General features: G+C 46.5%; 1 protein-coding gene and 1 long non-coding RNA gene across 2 annotated transcripts; one reads left to right on the top strand and one right to left on the bottom strand.

Moving 5' to 3' along the window:
- The first annotated feature begins 1,156 nt into the window (after positions 1–1,156).
- On the top strand, positions 1,157–5,098 carry LOC144100011 (uncharacterized). The gene is made up of 3 exons (XR_013307495.1): positions 1,157–1,575; positions 2,807–3,047; positions 4,908–5,098. It is a non-coding gene; the product is annotated as an uncharacterized LOC144100011 (long non-coding RNA).
- Positions 5,099–6,150: 1,052 nt separating this feature from the next.
- LOC144101675 (uncharacterized) lies at positions 6,151–20,137 on the bottom strand. Its single transcript, XM_077634809.1, has 9 exons — positions 20,049–20,137; positions 17,363–17,491; positions 15,247–15,475; positions 12,918–13,071; positions 11,929–12,035; positions 9,739–9,874; positions 8,671–8,844; positions 7,149–7,274; positions 6,151–6,372 (listed from the first exon to the last, which is right to left on the bottom strand). Exons 1-9 carry the CDS (start codon positions 20,092–20,094, stop codon positions 6,151–6,153), a joined length of 1,323 nt encoding a protein of 440 aa, XP_077490935.1. The 5' UTR covers positions 20,095–20,137.
- Positions 20,138–21,091: the final 954 nt, after the last annotated feature.

The following is a 21,091-nucleotide window of genomic DNA, read 5'->3' on the forward strand; positions in this document are numbered from 1 at the left end:
TTGTAGCGGACCTTCTTAATTTCCCCAGGAACCATCTTTTCAGAAGAGGCTGTTAGTTTGCCTGTGGAAGGGATTCAAGTCTTCTGCAACCGCGACAATCGCATAAATAAGCGGCATGAAAATGCCTCCCCTCTGCAGGCGGTATACTGTTGGGATGCTCGGCGACTTAAGGCCTGTACGTCCTCGAAACCCTGCGGAGCTTCCTTTTTGGAAGTCTGTTCGTGACCTCGATGTATCCGCCATCGTCTCTATGACTTCTGAGGCGGAGGAGATATAGATATCCCCGCGAGCTCAGAGGCGAGACAATCTTTTTCTGCTCACCGGCTTGAAGCTCGGGGACTGCTACTCGTTGCAGACAGCGGAGGCAAAGTGCCACTCACCGTCGTTTAGGACGGTGAATTCGACACATAGATGTTAGCAGAAGCAATCAAGCAAGGAAATGCGAGGAGCACGCGAATATCTAACAGCCGCTAAAGAAGAAATCAGTAAAATCGAGCATATATAGTGTCTCGCAGCTTGAATGCATTATGTACAATTGTCTCCTAACGTCATTGTAGGCGCATCGTTCACTCTGCGAAAGTTAGAGGCCATTAGGTTCTCGAATTTACACGAAGGGATGCGAAAATTACTCCTCTGCTTGCAGCCCGCTTGTTTAAAGGGCAGGAGACAAGAGGAACACGGAAAACGTCGCTCAAGCTGTGGCATGCAAATCCGCCTTGTGGCATGCGTGTGCATGGCGAAACTTGTGCGTCTAAAGCAGTCGATATCGCATCATATGAACAGGCCAGAGGCAGACAACGAAAACAAAAAGAAAAAAAGGTCTGGCCGCAGGAAACGCTATGACGCGCCGTCTGCCCGCGGAAGCAGCGGTGCGGTGAAGTTCACTGTCACTGTTTGTTAGCCTCTACACCCAGGGAATATTTTCTATTGCTGATAAACGCGACAGCCAAGATCACCCTTGGAAAGTGCTGTAGCCGACAGTACCGCGCATGCGCAAGCAACTGACTCGCGGGTGAAAAATGCGAACACAGATGCGACCGCCATACCACCGATCTTTCTTCGTTGCTGCTAGCCACGGGAATTAATTTCGCCGTATGAGCGGCAGTGCTTCTACACATGACATCGGGTTTCTTGTCGGTTTTTTGGTCAGCTAGAATTCGCGATGCATGCAGTTTTAGGCTTAGCTCACAATAGGCAGGTCAACTGTAGATACTGAGCGAGCGAAGAAACTACAGATATGCTCCGCTTTCCTAGCGCTACCTCAAAGGGGTTTAGATATGCGTGCCCGCTGCCGTTTGTGTCACGGAACCAAAACCTGATCCGAAGGGCGTTGCGACCCAGCCACCATGTCGTACCACCGAACGCCCAGGAGCGGATATGCTCTTGAGCGACATGTTTGTGGCCGTAACGGCGCTGGGAAATTCTTGCCGGACTCGTTCAGTAACTCCGGAGAACGAACTCTGCCTACGGTCTGCGGCACATCGTGTTTCCGCTGCAGCCAAAGTCGGCAGTTCGCTATTCCTACGTTTTCACCCCGGCGGCGTAGAGTTCTGCCCCGCCCACTTCGCTCCCACGGTGAGTACGTGCAACTGCTATATGCTTGCTTGTCTGTCAGCTTTTTTTTTCTTTGCAGATGTCCTGCCTGCCGCATTCTCATACTCGATTTAACGGCACTGGTGCATTCGGCCCGCAATGACATGTGGCCCGATATGGCATTTACGGGTCGTGCAAGTTCCTGTCGTGCGTCCTTTGCCTCCCCCCCCCCCCGCCCCCCGCCACAAACGTCGTACTGTCGGGCGCTTCGAATACGCTGCATCGCAGCGTCCAGTTTTCTGCGTTTTGCAATAAGCAGGATCACTATTTATCGAAACGAGAATACTTGCATGACTGCAAATGAAGGGGTACCCCCAAAGGCTGTATCAACTCCAGTTGCCGCTGAAGGGGGTCCAAGATGCAGTTTTTGTCGAAGCCCCGACAGTACAGCTAGTGTACAGTGTGATCCTCGGACGCCTTTCGAATGCCCACGACATCTATGGTCGCAAAAAGATCGCTTAGTCGGGTGGCTTGGTGCATGTCGACCGAAACGAAGGTCCAGTTTGTATTCTGTCTTTTAGTTACTAATTTATCTGCACTTCACCAAATTCTAACGTAATGCATTTATTCAATAACACTGGAGTTAGGCATAATTCAGACAGCAAGCCCTACTTCTGTGTGCGTAATAATTTTAATATCCGCAAATAATTTCCTTCCCGCAAGCCTCTCGCTAACGTCATTCTGGGCCGAAGGTGTTTCCCTTTTCATTTTCATAGATTTCGCCATTCATTGTTCTTGGATGCTTGGTCGAATGCCCAGATATTTGGGCAATATTTTGCAAACTGCCAACAATTTCATCCAGATTGCTCATTCTCTCATTTATTGTGAAGTACGTTTCACCTGTGCCTGTGCAATTAAAGAAACAAGCAGGCCTTTTCATCGGTGCATCCATCCTGATAACGTGTGTGCGTGAATTAGCAACATTTCCATACTTTCAGTTTATATCTGAGCCTTTCAGTTATTCTATTAGAGTGCATAAAGACCTTCAGTGCACTTCCTCCTGTTATGAGTTGGCAAGGTTGGATGAAATAAATACCAGGAAGAGAAACCAAGGAGACTTGTGGAACGTGCTCAGGTGAGAAAGGCGAAGCAAGGATTGTAAAAGAACAACAACAACAAAACCGACGTGGCACAACGACTCGGCACATGGTAGAATAACGTTCTAACCGCCGGTGGTGCAACGCGGCAACTGGGCTTCGTTGTCTCCTTCCAGAAGCCGACCCACCGGGTGTGAACACCAACGGTTTCCACGCTGATGTTTCCCGTCAACGCCTCTGGGACATCGAATCGGTGACCTGCTGCTTCCGGACAGTCGTCGCCGCTGTGAGGGCTCCAGTGTGCCAACTCCGAGTTACTGCCGACGTTGCGAATACAGCTGCCGCCTTGACCTGTCCCTGACCGCGGACATCAACGACACGATGCGGCGCGTCGAGGCCTTCAGTGTCTACCCCAAAGTGAGCAAAGGGCTTTCGCACTTCGGTTTGCTCTATTAGGCCAGATTGATTAGCTATTGATAGGAATCGCCTTCGGTTTTGTTTGCCATACATGTAAGAGCTTTAATTGCGACTTATGCGTGGCATGAAATCTGTCGTCTGCGACCACATTGTTTCTATGATCTTTTTTTTTTTTTCAGCTGCCGTGCCTTCGTCTTCCCGAGGTTTCCTCCGCCTTGAAACCAGCTCATCAGTATAAACGTCTCAGCTTTCCTGCTTTTTGTGTGCGTTTTTTTTACTCATGCTTTTGTTATGTTTTCCTGTTAATTACGCTTGAGATATTGCTGCGCTTGATTATTTAACTTTTATTTAATTGGAGACAAAGCCCGTTCCAACGAGCTTTTATTTACATTGGTTTCTTCTCATTTCCGCTTATCAGCGCTAGCTTGTAGGGCGTCTTTCTGCGAGGTCACGTCGTCCACGCACGCCCTTACACCCAAGTAACATGTACACTCGCCTACAGGATAAAATAGACCGGGGCTCCGGATTGAAAACGCGGATCAGCGCCATCTAGTTGTCGGGGTGCAACTTGACGGCGCAGAAAATGTAGCTGCACGCCGTGCAGCGGTAATTCACGCAAAGCTGCCCGTTAGAGAGAGGCAGCGGTGTGGCAAGGAACGCTATGCTCGCACTTCTCGTCGCCTGCTGATGAGGCCCGGAAGTAGTCGACCAGCTTGCAGACAACCTTGAGTCTGCTGAATTCACCGTAAGCGTTGACGTCGGAACAGTTATTATTGTAGTCTTCATACTCGAGGTCGTAGACTGCGATGCCAAACTGGAGTTGCCCGCTCTTAGAATTGACTTGACACAGCTGCGAAGACAACACACAAGCGAGCAACTTTATAACACTAAAGTGAGTATGGTAAAAAATTCTATGGCGTTATTTGCTTCGAGTTTTTTCTCTGGAGTTGACGCGCTCTGTTGGAAGTAAACAGATCACCTTACAAGTGGGCTCAACGCCAAGCAATGCCTTGGCATGGGAGCCCTGCTCTTTCTTGGCTACCAAAAGCTGTCGTGGCTTCCCCGTTATTCAGAGCATTGAATCACTTGTGGTGCGATTAAAGCTCCACTACTCTGGCAGAAGTCAACGTTGGTGACTCATGCAGTAGGCAGACTACTTTTCACAAAGACGTTTAAAGCGAATTCGCTTTAGTCAACGTCTTCCTCTTGCTGGAGACAGAGGTGTTCGATTCGGAAGTAAACAAAAATATAGTTATTTACTGCGGGAGAAGTCATCGTCAGCATCATCAGCATGATTACACCCGCTGCAGGACAAATGCCTCTCCCATATCTCTAATTAACCGCGTCCTGCGTCAGATACGGCCACCGTATCTTTAAAAACTTCTTAACTTCACCCGCTCACCTAACTTTCTACCCGCTACGCTTACCTATTCTGGTATCCATTCCGTTACCCTTAACGGCCATTGGTTACCCGCGTTCACATAACATGCCCTTTCCAAACCCCTTGGTTCTACTAGGATGTAAGTAGCCAGAGTTTATTCCTCGACTCACTCTGCCCGATTCTGGTCTCTTTTCGTTATATCTATCATTTTTCTTTTTAAAGCTAGCTGCGTTGTCCTGAATTTCAGTTCAATAATTTTCGTTAGCGTCAACGTTTGCGCCTCATATGTGAGTACGAGTAAGATACGGCTGTTATACACTGTTAAACTTCAGATTGTTCGTACCTTTAAGTGCATACAGTTCCAGCAAAGATTGCCGTACGCGTATGGTTATGGCGGACGCCTTTTATTTGTTATTTTTATTGAGCAGTGCATTTATTGTCTCGTTCATGCTTGTGGCCGTTTAATTTTGTCCATGCAGGCAAGCACCACTGCAAGAAGGGCGAGAAGTACAAGACGGGCCAGAGCAGCACATGCGCCGAACACGAGTGCGGGGAGCCCGAGGACGAACTGAGGCCTTGCACAGATGATTACGTCAATGGATGCTTCTGCGAGGACGACCTCTACCGCAGGCAGTCCGACAAAAAGTGCGTGCGAAAGCACGAGTGTTAAGTGAGGGCATGACCGTGGCAAGTGACGGCGCCTGATGTGTCGCCCGAGGTTTGTACACAAGTGTGGCAATTAAAGTAATGCCCACACCATTCTTGTCACAATTACAGTTCATGGCCGTAGTCATGGAACAAGACCTAGCTAACGCGTAGATCCACGCTGTAAGAAAATTCACTCGTTTTAATGCGCTAGCACTAAGGCTTCCACTCTGCCGAAAAGCGGTGGTCAGTTTGTTGGGCGACACCACTCTTGCGGCAGGCCACCCACTTCCCCACAGGTTTGTGGACAACCTTCCACGTGTATACCATCGTGGCAGTGTGTACCACCGTCGCAGCGTATACCTGTGTGACAGATGGCTGTTCTAATAATGATTAGTCACGAAAGCTTGCACGGGAAGGAAAACGTGGGTCTCACAAGCCCCTGCGACGACAGGTGCGGCCATCGCAGGGCAGTGGCGCATCGCTTAACCGCTGCACTACAGCGCCAGCAGTGGTATAACGACTCCCATGAATCTATGAGTGCAGAGAATGACCAGTTAGGCTTATCAACATCACGTAGTATGACTAAACATGAATATCGCGACTAATCTTGACTTGAAAACCGGGGCTAAACGTGATGGCGCACGATAATTCGTTAATAGCACAAAGATAAACCGCCAGTGATTTTTTTTTTGCCTTTGCAATCTGTCGTTGTTGCGATTTCCCAGGACTGACTATTTGCCGATGGCTGCTCCAGCCTTTTCATTTCCATGCGCGCGATCCTATTGCTGGCGAGAGGAGATCACCAGGCGCAGATGTCTTTCAGGGGCAACGACGAAATCCCCAGTGATGCAACAGAGTGCATCCAAATGCACCCCACATGAGTATAGCACGGTGGTTATGTTATTGGTGTTTAACCTTGTTTATTTTATAATATCTCTAAATATACAAGCGAGTGTGTTCTTCCAGGGGTTTAAGTGCCGAGAGTTTCCTCTCTTAGCTCCTTGAGCTGTCTTGACACTCGTACAGAAAACGCCACGGCACACCATGTATTGTGAATACGCGCAAGGCCGCCCATCAAGCAGAGGCGCCTGAGGGGCAAGGCACATCGTCTTCGCAACTGCCGCCGCTGCCCGATGACGACCGCAAGTATTCCACCACCTTGCGGACCATCTTGAGTCGACTGAATTTGCCGTAAACGTTCAAGTCGGAGCAGTGATTGTTGTAGTCATCGTACTCGAGGTCGTAGATCGCGATGCCAAATTGGAGGTGGTTATTCTTGGACTTCACCTGGCACATCTGCGAGCACAATACACAAGTTAAGGAGTACAACACCAAGATGAGCTGAAATGTAGAAATTTAGGTGGCGTTTTTTAGTTCATAGTTTGCGCTGGCCCTTAGCAATCTTTGTCAAAAGTGAACAGGCCGTCACAAAAAAAAAGTACTCGAAGCTAACACCACGCCTTAGCATTTGGATACCGATCTTCAATCTTTCCTTTGTTTTAAAATCGCGAAATGCTAATTCTTAACATCCCGTACATTTCGATTTTAAAGGATTAACCGTGTCCTGCACCAGGTGCGCCGACGCTAAACATCCTCGTAAGCTTCATCTCTTATCTATACACCTGACATAGCAGTTTCTTGCCTATAGTTTACCTTTTCTTGAGTTTACCACCTTGTGTTGCCTTACTGAAACCCATCAATGCAGGGCCCTCTATGAGGGGCATTTGGCGGTTTGTTGCGTGGTTGTATCTGACTATATATTCATCTGCCAGTTTGTTAAGCAACGGAAAATTTATTTTTCTTAGTAATATGTTTCACTACAAAAAAATAGGCTAAAACAAACGCAGTAAGTTAATCTTCATAACCTCCCATTTCCCGACAAAACGCACTTCGTCACTCCTATTCTAAGGGACATTTCGTTCAACAGTTCATGTCTGAACATCTCTAAAACCAAACTGAATGTGATTGCAGTCTACTGCCGTTGAGTTAACGCCGGAGATTTTTCAAAGTCAGATGTGCATTTCAAACAAAGCTGCGACGACGGAAAACGGTCGAAGCAAATGAGGACGTGCCTTTCTGCAGAGACCCTCCTCGTTGTCGTACACAAACATGGTTCTATGAGAACGATGATATGTGTACATCGCCTCGAGCCTTTGGACGTAGTTAAGATTCTTGCCGTAAACAGCATCAGTGCAAACCTGAGAAGAGAAATAGAAGATAGAGAGAAAAATAGTGAACTGCCGATCAATGCGTCGAAGGGTTTGCGAGATATCTTATTGTCGAGTGACTGAAAGCGGTAGTGCTCGGAGAAAAGTTTTTCGTGGCTAAACGCCATCTCAATATTTTGAATTTGCAGAAAGGGGACAGCGGTCGTCGTACGTCCTGAAGCAAAACCTTCGCGTTCATGGCTTTTCAATGAGAGTGCAACACAGATGTTCGGGGCAGTGGGCGCACTCGAGAACGCACCTTCTTGCGTAGTCACGTGATGAAGCTAGGTGTGGCCTATGTCGCCTTTAGGGCTCATTCGCTCCTGCGAATGTCGGACGTCGTGCGGCTGGGTTTGGTCAATTCGTTGCTGTTCCTGTACTCTTTGCTCCGGTACAGTAACTAACCGATTGAGCTCGATCGCGCGACGTCAGCGAGTCGCAGGTAAGAATGCGGCCTTAGGGCTGGCTTAGGGCGGCGAAGAGATTAAGGATTTGTTTCCCATCTGCGTGGTTGTTATCACATAGTTGCTGATTCACTAAGCTAGGACAACATGAATATCGGCAATTTGGGAAATTTGGAGGGTGTATATAGCGTTAGCAACACTCCGAGGCAGGACAAAAAAAAATGCCAGAATTATTCACTCCCGTTCCCAATAATTGCCGATCCGGTCGCACCTTTACGGATGCCTCGGCGGGGGATTTATTTCGTTGGAATTCCTCTCCATGCCCCGAGACAGCGGTAGTGAACTACTACCGACTATTCCGCTCCAATTGAGGTTCATATGACTCCGTCGCCAATGGGGGTTCATGCAAATCTCGCGTTTGTCTTGGTTAATCTCTTCGTCCTGTTTTTAGAGCTGTTACAATGTGACAAGAAGCACAGTTCTGGCTCATATACTTCAGACGAAACGCGGTTTTTTTCTCTTCCAACTTGGGAGAAAAATATTCAACGGGAATTTTATTTATTTATGTTTTGCTGCTACTTGTTTTATTCTTGGATACAACTCACGAACGAAGTGGCAAATGTACTACGAAGAGTTTGACCTTTTTTGATGTCGTAGTCAAACTGTTCTGCAAGTATACTAACGAACGACCTTGGGGTGCTACTCTAGCAAATGCAAGGCGCCTTACTGCAACCATATTAGTTGCAAGGCCCTCTTCGAGGGGCATTGGCCGGTTTGTTCTGCGATTGTATCCGGCTATGTAGTCATCTGCCAGTTTGTTAAGCAACGAAAACTTTATTTTGTTTAGCAATATGTTTCACTACGAAAAAAAATGAGGCCAAAACAAACCCAGTTTTCCTCTAAGCAACGTCCTCTTTGCCTTCAAATAAACGCAAATGAATTGTGTGAAAACTGCGCGCAGCAATGCAGAGGAGCCTTCCTACCTCAACGTAAGTCCCGAATGATTTAGCGTACCGGTCCCTGTTGCACTCCGATGACAATTCTAAGGGAAACTTGGGCTTGACCACCGTCCAGCGCCCCTTCATGGTGAAGGACACCAGCCACTTGGCAGACACACCCGTGTCCTGGATCTGCTTCAGAGCTGACAATGCATCGGTCTGCAAAGACAAAAAAGAAATCACAGGACGATTGCCTTCATGGTGCGTCCAGGGCACTTTTATTTTTATTACTTGCTCTTGACGTTCTAACATATGTGCCACACGAGATCCACCGACAGCGCTTTGCGGTGGCGAATAAGATATTGCTTATTCGCTATCTTTTTCCTTGTCTGACGTGACATAACTTTACTGTCGCTTAGGACATCATTGCGCTCGGACACATCAGCGTAATGCGTTGCCATAAAGCGGTGCAGTGGCGTCATGCGTGATGTAACTACATAGAGACCAATAAGCGTGGCAGGATGTGATGATGTCATTCATGACAGACGTGCATGTTGACCAATCGGTGTGGCGCGATGTTACAGCGACAACTCCAACGCCGGAGAACCTTTCCTTACCTGCTATCGCTGTGGAAGAAGCATCGACGTCCATCAGGAGTGCCGAGCAGACGGTATGCTTCTGTTACACAAGTGCGGTTGCCATTTGTAATAACCTCAACTATATCTGCATATTTGTTGTTGCTGTACAGGTCTTCATTAGACCAAAAAAAGATAGAAAATCCGCACAGACTGTGTGCAGAGCATGCCTTTAAGACAGCTTCTGTCTGTAAAAACAACTTTTTGTATGGTGTGCTGCTCACGGAATGAATAGTTTAGTTCGCGAGTGATAAGCAATTCAGCGCCAGTTGGAGGCACTATCAAGGATGCTACGAATCTCAGTGATTGATCTACGCGTGACCGCTTCGTCGGCCACATAGCATCACGGGGATAATTGCTAGAGCTACAATTAAATATCTGTAATGGTCGGCCTGGAAATCTTTCTGTTGTGCCTGTGTTCAATATTAGAGAATTCCAGCTCCTATCAGTCAAGAGTATTTCTGTCATGCGGGCTCACCAGGTCGTAGGTGTATCCTTGAGAGGCAGCCGGCTTTCGCAGCATGGTGGGTGGTAAGACTTTGCAGCCGGGCACTGTGTTGTCCCCGAAAGCATAGTGGCCCTGTGATATGAACAAAGTCGGGGTGTAGATGTCCCTGCACGAAGAAAGAAAAAAAATGCATTGCAATCTGGGGCTCCCATTGCTTGTTGAGCGGTCAATGACTAAAATAATCAATGGAATCAGATTTTTGGCAACAATAGGACTGCAGGCTATAAACTCTTCCTGAAATTGGTCTTTTTTTGTTTCTTCGTTTTTAGCGCAGAACTTCGTATTCAATCTCTAGGCACGAAGCCCTCAAACTCTCTCGCCCAAGTAAAAAAAGTGGTAGGGCTTTAACGTAGTTAAACTGAGTAAACGTGCGAAAACGTCTGTTTAACCTGGTTGGCTCATGGTTTTGCTTTACTGAGTCGTCGGCTCCTCTGGCAACGATGTTAGACTCAAGTTAAGCTGATCTGATCTGTTCGCGCCACAGATGAAAGTTAATGAAGACAACGCTATACAACGCACAGCGCGAGAGTGCGTTGCAGTTTAACACGAGTCGTGATTGGCTACGGCGATAGCATAGTGCTCTCGTGCAGTGGCCAGCGAAGCTGACGCGGGTCGCTCCGCGGCGGATTCAAAACCCAGTCGTGGTAATATTTATTTTATTTCTGCACGATCAAGGTAAAAAATTCCAGAAGGATTTTGGTTGGGTTTAAGCCTATGAAATGATGCTTTAGCTCTAAAATGGGACGTTTTTTATTCCGTGGTCGACGATATCGCTATCACTTGAAGAGGCAGGTATTTCGTGCCATGTCTTCCGCAGTCTATCTTCAACCGAAACGTTCTAGCCGTTTCCGAAGGCCGACCGTTGTTTACGAACACGAGGGCTAGTTTTTCACTAGTAATTCAATGTTCGGACCATGTAGACGAGCTGACGCAAATGTTATCTTCAAGTGCTGTCATGTATGCCTCATCTAGTTGTATTGCCGGGTGCAGCATTAATTTTGTTCTAAAAGTAGATAAAATATGTTATCCAAGCACTTTTTCCCGTCATGTGGAGCGATTAAATCACAACCGTAAACATTCTACAAGTACTCCCCTTTCCTCCCACTCCCAGACAGTTGCCGCAGCCCCGTGCACGTGAACCTAACTACCATTTGCGGCTGTTTGCCGTTTCAAATTTCCTGCACGGACAGCAGGAAATCGAAGCAGTTCTGGTGGTGGTTGCATTCTTCGACTCCTACACCATGAATTCGTATTCTGCTAAAAAAAAAAAAACAGTCCAGCACCATCCTGTTATCAGTACTCATACTAAACCAGGCCGCACAGTCAGGAAGGTTCGTCAAGGGCTTATACAGCTTGTTGAGCAATTTACAGTATATCCTTAGCACGATCTGTAGTCCGCAGGGCTCAGTTTTCGCTGAAAATTAAACTTTTTTGTCTAGATTGTCCGCACTTGTTACGCAGAGTGCGCCCAGTAAGTAACAATGGCGTTGGGCATTTCATACTGTATCGGCCTACATTGAAAAAGAAAATGCTGTACAGACCGCCCACGTAAAGAGAGCGGAAAGTCCAAAATGTTAACATTAAAAATATGCAGCCCGCGGACAGTATGCCACAATATCGGCTGTTTCGCTGACAGAGAAAAGTTTGAAGTGTTATGGGACATGTCTATGGGCGCGGAAGAGGACGTCACCTCCTTTGTATTTCCCTCGAAAGCGAAGGCGACATCCACGAGGAAGATAACCGCGCCAACAATGGTGCTGCTCAACGTCAACAGAGGTACGCGTAGCACCTCGAAGTAGGACCCAGTATCAAGTAGATAGGTAGCTAAGCTTTGGTTTGAGAATTCATTGCGGATGCCACTCGGCGCACGGGACAATTCATAACCGCAATGTAGCACAGCTAAGCTCATCATGCTTAAACCTTGACCGAAGGCACGCGCGCAATTCTGGCGAAGTTTTGGTCCAGACATGTGCGCTGCCTCTGACCGCGAGGCCTATTGCGCCATATATTTCCTTCCTGCTGAATAACTTTGAGACCACGCGCAGCTGTCCACCAACTAATCCTGCGTCCCATATTTGGCAGGAGTAATAGCATCTATTGCGCGGAAATCTCCTTGACAGAGGACGAAGTGGGAACGCTTCTAAAGTTCATGCTACTCGCCTCATCCTCAGTGCGTAGAAGTCGGCATGTTTTTGTGGCACGGCCCCAAGCACGATGTAAGGTTGCCCTAATGTGTCAGGCCTCTTCATAGCCACGATGCTCAGTTCCTGCAGCGAAAGCAATGAAAGGAAGAAAAAATGCTTAAGGCAAAGCGCATTAGGTGCACTAGAGCACAACGGTTTTCAATTTTGTTTCGCTTCGAGGCTCCGTTTTCGTGGTCAAACCGGCTTTATAAAAAGATCGCCGAAATCGGACTTCAGCTAAACTGCAGGGGCATGACGCAATAGTGTTGGTGGGTGCTAATGAGTTAACGCTAATGTATGCGGAATTAACCACTATAATTTATATTAATAGATTGCTCGGTGTCATAACACTCCTGGCGCAGTGGTGTAGCGGTTAAGTGATGCGCCATTTTCCCGCGATGGCAGGTTCTGCTACTGATGGGGCTTGTGAGACCCAGTTTGCTATTTCCGAGCAACCTCAAGGTCAGGGAGAGTGACTTCGGGCAGACGAAGATTTGGTGAAATCTGAAATTACGAGTTTTAGTGCTCGTGCACTAAAAAAAATGTTCTGTTGTATAGCCCACGTATTGAACGAATGTTTTTCAGCCATGCCTTAAATCCAACGATGTCTCATCGTCAAATGACGGTCATCATCACATAAGTGTATAACCGGCGACGTTTTATGCAGCAGTAAATAACACCGCAGATGAATTTCGCGTCAATCCTAGCACTGCGCTTTATGCCTATCGCCCGTATGTGCTCATATGTTAGAATTACAGCTCTATTCGCATGCGGGACCGACGTCGATTGCGCACGTTCTTTTGAATACTTGTTAATTTCTCCATTTTTTTTTTGGATTTGACATGTAGTAGTGATTCTTCAGCTTTGGTTGAATGCCCCAACGTCATTTGGGTATTGATTGAAAAAAACAGGTGCGCTCTTAAATGAGCCGGATTTGAAGGAATGCATCTGCAAGATTCTGCATACCTTGAGCAGGGTGAAGACTTCTCTGATTTTGTCGTAGCTGACATTGGAAGCGGGCATGTCGATGATGCCGAAGTGGAAAACACCAGACCGCCAGAAAGCGTCCAGAATTGTCGGGTTGGTCTCTCTCATGTCGTTGGTCAGCCATTCGATGTACCTGAAGCAAGTTTAGGCGCTAAGGTTAGTAATGAACATTTGTTGTTTTACGAAGCTGTAGCCAATAAAGCGCAGCTAGGGTGATCCATTCTTCGGGTTAACACGCGAGTGTGTGGCCGCGTTCTTGCAATCAGAAGCTACCGTTGCATTTATGTCATCTTATACTACTGTTCTTTACTGTCACACTTGTAATCGCTTTCCTCCTTGATAAAAATCCTGAGGAGTATTAACAACAGTTGAAAATTAATGCGAAGAACAGCACCACTTACTCGTACACTTATATTTAATTAGCTATTTAATTAGCTCACAAGTGCACTTTACGCTCTGTAATATTTTGAGAGCAGTAGGTCAAGAAAAATAAAGATTGCAGGAAGGCAAACACATTGCAAGCTTCAGCAATGCAGCGCTGTGTCTGTAAGCGGGAAACATAGCTGACCGTAAGAGACTACATTTGCGAACATCCGTCCCGCATGCTAGCGAAACAACAGCTTATTCCTACAAGCAGTTAAAAACGACGCCCTATTAAACAGGAATTCAATTGAGTTTATAATATGTTTTCGCAATGATTGCCCAGCTGCACTAGTAGACCTTTACATTTCAGCGATGCATCACAGCTTTATTTTTTACTTCGCTAAATTCACGAAAAGGCTTCATGCCACCATTTTGCGAAATCCTAGCCAGCACAGTGGGAGACTGTTGCGCCACTGGTGGGGTCTGCGAGTTTCCGCACCATTATGTATGCGACATCTCCAAGATTCATATCTGCTTCGGCTTCAAGCAGGGGTCTTATTCACAGTTAATCCCCTGGCAAACAAAGCCTTCACGTTGGAAGCCGAAATGTGATCTTTTTCCGTAACTAATCGGTGCTGTTTTGCTTGCTTTAATGCCAAATGCTTTAAGGGCCGCCCTTTGAGCATTAGTCTCCAGAATTCTCGCACCGAAATCCAGTCCAAAAATGTGGAAAAATGCTTCAAGTATGTGCGGCTTTAATCACATGCTGCGTGGTGCCAAGCATCCAAAATTACCGCTGAAATTTGGAATCTTTGACACATCTCATTGACTTCCTGTGGCTGTCAAAACTTCTCCCAGTGAGTGGACGAAGTATCTGATAAATCAAATGGTGTAACGCGTGGCAAGAAAAAGGCTTAGTACCGACACCTTCGCATGCCTTTTAACGAGCAGGTATAGCTTTCTCTCAATTACAAAGAAAAATATTATATTTCAGTTATGCGGTGTTCGCTATCCGCGGCCGACAGGTGGCGCCAGTTGGCAATATCTTGGAAAGCTGAGCATGTTTTTCTATATAGTCGGATATATCTTGAGTCTGCAGTAAAGCGTCGCCCACATTCAGGACCGCCGCACAGAATTATTCACGAAGAGAAATAATTCGTTAAAACTGTTGTTGCCACCTAAACAGGAAGGTCAATAAAAGGGAAAAAATGCAAGCTATAGAATTTCGATATCTGGCTTATTTATTATGTTAAAACATTAAAAAGCTGTATTCCTTTACTTTTATGATTGGCTAGCGGAGAAATACAGGACGCCGCGAACAATGACCCGGTGTTTTTTCTTTTAAGTTGTATCCAACTATAGCGTTTTCATTTTCAGTAGAAGTGCAAAGAATGCCATCGGAAGCCAAGATTAGCTTTCGTCACAGCAGTGAAACGGCGCAAAAAATGGGACAGGAAGTCATGAAGTGAAAGACACAGCGCCGAACTTACTACTAAGTGTATATCATGCAATCCCGTTTTTCGTGCAGTTCTATTGCTTCTCAGCGTTTCTGCACATAACCAGGGCGAACACATCGCAAAATGAAGACGACCTCTGAACTCTGAAGTGTCTAGAAACGAGAGCAATAAAGTTTATCCTATCCTATCCTATCCTATTCAAATAGCGGCCTAGGAGGCGCTGCAACTTCTTCCTCATCTCGTCTGCCTTCCCGGAGCGTCTCCTCATTCCTCCCTAAAATGAAATTCCTTCTTCGGAATAAAGATACAGCGCGAGTGAAACGAACTAAATTTTTAATTGTCTGTTTTGATTCCTTTGTTCATAAATTTCATTAAAAGATCTGAGGCCTGAGGGTGTTTTGAGGTACAGAGAACAATGAGCTCATCTTCTGGGGCCATTGCTTCTACTGAAAGCTGGTATTTAAGTCGGTGATTACCGGATCACTTACAAGTAACTGAATGCCACTCCGAACTCGGTGCTTTGATAGCGCGAGGCCGCTGCCAGAACAGCGTTCATGCCCTCGCCAAATGTGTCCTCCTGCAATGGAACGTTGATGTTGTTCTTGTAGGCTGAGTCGAAGAATATGAGGTCGCAAATTCCGTCTTCGGGAAACACGGTAGTGGTGTTTGTCTCTATGCCGTAGGTGCACAGCAAGGTACGAGAATCCAAGACCAACCCTGGAAGAAGCGATGAACATAAGCTCTTGCAGAAGAAAACTGATCAATTTCGAATTCGAACATTTTCTTCTATCGAAGTTCCTGTAAAAGGTTTTACAATAAATCGTAGTTTCACCTGCTTCCTTGCTTAAATGCATGATTGTAAAACAGAGGTAGTGCCATGAGAGGCGCGATTAAATGTTGACACAGATGTTGCCTCGCAGTACCGGTGAATGAGCATTGGCAAGGCATGCAGTCGAGAGAGAGAAAATAACCGATGCTGGTCAAGAGTAACGGACTGGTTTGCAAGAGAAGGTAAGATTAGCAGGGGCGACTAAGAAACCAAATTAGGATACCTGGGGCTAAAGGTGGCCGCAGCTGCCAAGGGACAGGGTTTATTGTACATCAGAGAGAGAGAGTCTTGATTTGCAGATGACGTTGTTAGGTAGCTCATGATGATGACAGCTGCTAAAGTGTTGAAGTATCCACGTGTTGAAGTATCTACGAAGTCTATTTGATGCTCAGCGAGGAGGAAACGAATGCGGCGGTATTTTCTGATATGCTATTTATAAATAGAAATACGCTACCACAGTGTGACAAAAGATACATTACGAGTATGTTTTCGTAATCTTCATATTTCCAGACTAGATCTGCCTCTAATAGATATGAAACAGTAGATAGAGGTTTTTATTAAACAATAATAAAAAGGAAGGAAAAATTTTTGCTAGCCCCAGCATCTGTCATCGATACTGAAGCACCTGAGCTGGGGCAGCGGAAATAAAAGATAGCAGGCAGAATGGAGAAATGAAATGAAAGGTGAGGGGACAGAAAGAGAGGATAGGGGGCGATATTGTCGATCCGCTGTTGTCAGTTTTATTGTACATCATGCTGCACGCGACAAATTGCATCCTGGAATTTAATTTCGACGTTCAGTAAACCAAACAAAAATGGGCGCTAATATAACCCTAGGGGAGTGAATTTATGTCGTTTTTTGTATCTACACTACTATAGAATTCAATGTCATCCGAAAATGGGGGAGTTACACAATTCAAGCTGCTGCGACGTTGCGAACTGAGCATGGCAGGCAATAACACTGTCAAATTGATTTCAAAGCGCTGATAGAAACTCAAGTTTTCTAAACTTAATACAGCCAGTTCGTCGATCCGGAGATCTTGCGTGGTATAAAGCAACAGAGACGAGATGCACGCGGATTACAAAATGGCAGATTCGGGGAGCGGACCGCGTACCAAGTGACTCGGCGCCACCTTTCCAGCCTCGACTGCGGACGGCCCCTGTTGTAAAGGGCCAGCGCTCTGTACCTCTTAGATTTTGAAGGTTGTCTACTGCGTCTCTAGAAATTAATACTCTCGAGTTAGGCAACAATAGTATTCTTGTTTGTTTCTTTGCTAGCTATGGGACGCTTTTGCTGCCGTGGTACCTAGTGGTGGTTTTGAATGTTTAATTTCATTGTGCAGTACACGTCTCACTCCAAGAGTGGCGATTATATACCGGTCCGTCCGCTGCGCTGTATACTCTTGCTGTCCACCGTGCTAATGTGAGCTGCTGTCGAACGATCGGCACGTCACTCGTCACGTGATAGTTTCGTCCGCGTTCTGGCACGTTGTGTGGAGCCTGATTAAATAGCTGCTCTGAGGTCTAATACGAGGTTAAATGCTTGTTTTCTCTACAGGGCAGTAGAGTGGCGCGCATGCGAACGAACATGTTGACCGGTTAACAGAACCGATTATAGAAAGAGACAAAGTGCTGCTGAGAAACATCGGACGGCCCTGGAAAGTGCGCTGGTACTACTGCCTCATTCACAGTAACGTTGCCGTGTTTTTGAAACTGCACGCGGAATTCATGACAGAGAACGCCAGGCCAGATCTGACACTGTCGTTAGTTGCTCACGTCTTTTGGTTGTTGTTTTCACGGTAGTCTCCTTCGTGGCCGCTGCCGTCGTCGCAAGCTCCGTTGGGGTCGTCGCCGGCTTGCGGTACGTAAGGTCGGTCTCAAAGGTTGCGCCGTCATCCGAGGGCTCTGCATCAAGGGTGATGGTAAAGAAATTCAGGTGGGCCGCTAATTACACTATATGTTGGCAATGCTATAGTATTAGACGCTGTTGATTTCTTTAGTGGAATTGACGTCTCTTACTGTCGGTTAACCAAATTTCCCTCCAGCCTATGGGCGAATTTTATGACCGACGGCAGATATTGGCTCCATGGGGCGTTTAGTGCTGCCTAAGTAAGGGTGTTTTTTGCCGTCGTTATTTTGAAATAACTCCCAAGTATATGCAACAGTTTGTGCAGAAGGAACTTGCTCACAGGAGCACGGTGTGACCATTCCTATCGGTGTCGAAGTATACCACGACCGAAAACTTTTCCGTGCACTTGCTTCCTGGTGTAAGTACATGTTGTGGATAGGATTCGAGTGTTTTGTTGGGACTATTCGAAATCGTTGCCTCTGTGGTGCTGGATCCTGCAGGGCTTGGACTATGCGGTCCTCAGCATGGATGTCTTTGTGGTACATGTAACAGGCAAAGGCGGGCTAGTTGGTGTTTAACAATTGAGTGCGTATTGCAACCGCAGAAAACGACTAGGGACGAAGAGAAGAAAGCACAGGACAAGACGCGTTTTGTCCTGTGCTTTCTTCTCTTCGTCCCTCGTCGTTTTGCGCGGTTGCAATATGCACTACATTGTCTTAATGGTGTCGGGAAAGCAGTTGCGGCCATCCCAACAGTTACTGCCGCCATTTTTCATGTAGTAGCGCTACTAAAATGATCCGAATAATCATTGCAGCCATTGGTCATACGAGACAGCGATTTCGGTCTCCTGTACCGACACTGTGGCTTATTAATCATGCAGGTCAGCTACCGTGGCCATCCAGATAGTTCTAGCTTCTAGTGCTACTTTTGTTGACGCGGTACAGTTGTGGCGATTATCCAACGATGCACTGCGGCTATTTGTGATTCGGGGTGACTCCAATGCGGTACCGATATTGTGAGTGTCGCGGTGGAAAGCGAAAGGTGCTGTAATTACGAAGTGGTAATGCGGACGGCAGAGTTGCGTCTTCAAATTTTACGAGAGGAGCCACTCCGGGTCCTGCACTGGACAGTGTCAACGTTGCCACGAAGAAGTGAACTTGCAAGTTATGGTTCGAAAATTCTTAGACACCGTCTCCTTCTACCGGTGAAAAGTGTGTCTTATGCAGCTATCCACTTGAATTGTGAAGAGTGCAGCGTCATCATTCCCCCCCCCCCCCCCCCCCCCCCCGCCGAAAGCCGAGAAAGGCGCTAAGGCAATCAGGAGCGCAACCAACAGTGCTTGTGCCTACATCTACTGATATCGCAGGAACGGTGGGTTATCTGAGCCGAATCGGTGGATGGACAACGGCTTTCACTGGAATCGACTTCGGACATAACCCAAATAGCACACAATTTAGCACTGCGCCGCAATCAGGAAATCTCTGAGACCATACTCTCGAAAGAGTTGAGAAGAATGTCTGTGTCAGCCAAAGAACGATCAACTTTTTGGGGGGCACACCTGGCCGATCGCATCTAAGAGACGTTAGTCCTGTTTGAAGGCGCCACCCATTAACTCCAGACAATAACGACATCTACTGGTCTCGTCCGTTTTTTCACAAAGACAAAGGGAAAGCCATTGCAAGTGTTTTTACATGGGCAGCCCTCGGAGGCGGCCATGCTATTTGCGAACGCATTTCTGAACTTTCCGCGTTGAAAAAAAAATTAGATCAAGTAAATGTTTCGCACAGGACGGTGGAAAGGAGATAAGGCATTCGACTCATAACCCCGCTCTTCCTTAAATAGGTTCTCAAGTCGCACAGAAAGCTAAAATAAAACGAACCCTCGCAAACAACTGTACGTTGTGCCCAGCGTTCGATCATTTCCGGCGATTTCAGAGTGATGATGTTTTGGATGACTGCAAAAGCGAAGCATCGCTGATAAGTCCACCCTCACTCCTCAACTGAGCTAACGACTGAACATGTGATTTAGAGAATCAACAAAAACTCAAGGTGGCCTCCAATTAAACCACCAACGCGCTGGCATTCATTTTCAAACTCTAGATCGACGCAAGCATTTTTTTTTTTTGCAAAATCTGAGTCACTGCCATCCTGCCGCTTTGTGAGCATGTACTTTCGTATCAATCCGCAGAGCGAAATTTCTCAGTATCGCCTTTTGGTTACCCGGTTTAATGAAGCTTGATGCTCTTTATGTTTACCCTGATAACCTCATTATCTTAGGGTCACCGCCAGTGATCTGACGACTACCCATTTTGTGTGCAGGCCGAGAAAGTTGAATGCATAAACGCGAAAGCCTTGCGGTGATATTAGAGAGGACTACAATTTCCATGCCTATCTTAATAGGCCTAAAAAAACTTTGACGGCTTCTGGCTGGCAGAGCTTTCGACTCTGATGACCTTGGCGTGGAAAATGAAGAGATCTCTGACACAGTGGCTGCAGTGGAAGAGAGCGCCGGCCCCACAGAACTCGTTTAACGTAGAAAAAAAAACACCGTTGATTGCGTTGGCTGTTGAACAAGTGCTGCCACCTAGGAGACAAACACAAGCAGTGTACGTACTTGTCCTGAGAACCAAGATAATCGCGGCGATCAGGGTGATGGACATGAGGGCGGCCGTTGCAGCAAGCAGCTTCACTCGTGCACTTTCAACACGCCTGAAAAAGGAATGAACGGGAATCTGATTTGCACTGTACATTTCACTTTCCGACTTAACGAAACCAGTAGCCGGGGATACGATGCAACCTCATGAACGCACCGCCCTCAGTTAGAATCATCTTGCATTAAGTCTACCCCTTTTGCGATTACCGCACACGTGAACACCTACTGAGATTTTCGGGCTATATGTTTCGGTAATAAGGTGTCAGGCCATTACTTTCAATTAAACTGCAAGTATGGTCTTATATGTGCACTTTTTGTACGTGTCCTGTATGTGTATTTTTTAAGTTTGTTGTTGTTTTCTCTCTATTCTCCACTCTGTACAGCTAAAAGATGAGTAAATCGGGATGAATTAAGTTTTGTCAACCAGTAGTTTCAAATATGTGTGTGAAAATAGTGTTGCAATAAAATCGATAATGGGCAATGGCACCATAGGTAGTGAAGAACAGTACAAATGACAATTGGTTCTTAATAATGGGTCAGGTCTTAATTAAGACTAAAACACGAAAATCAATTTCCAGGTGTTCTGCGAATTCTGGGTGTTCTGGGAAAACAAAGGTCTACTTGGGGCTCAGTGCGTTGCGCATCGCTCTTTTTTGCGAAATCATGTTATGCCGTATATTATACCCGTTGAGTAGGCAGCTCAAAAACATAACTTACTCCTTTGCGTCATGATCTGCAAAAGAAAAATATTTTTGGAACTACAGACAACAGCTGCTGTATCTGCAATACTGCAAGGGGGGTCATGGACGGATTCGAACCTGTTCTTTTACTTAAACAAAATAATGTTGAACATTTCAGCAGGACAACTTGATAGCCTCTTTTACGTAAAAAAAGAATCGCGTCTCTGTGCTCCGTGCGAAAGATGTATATTCAAAGGCTCGAGCGGTTCACCCTCTCATAGAGAAATGCTCTGTGGAAGAGCCGCACTGAACTTCCTTTCTTGT

Source organism: Amblyomma americanum, chromosome 8 (assembly GCF_052857255.1).
Source record: "Amblyomma americanum isolate KBUSLIRL-KWMA chromosome 8, ASM5285725v1, whole genome shotgun sequence".
Taxonomy (NCBI): Eukaryota; Metazoa; Arthropoda; class Arachnida; order Ixodida; family Ixodidae; genus Amblyomma; species Amblyomma americanum.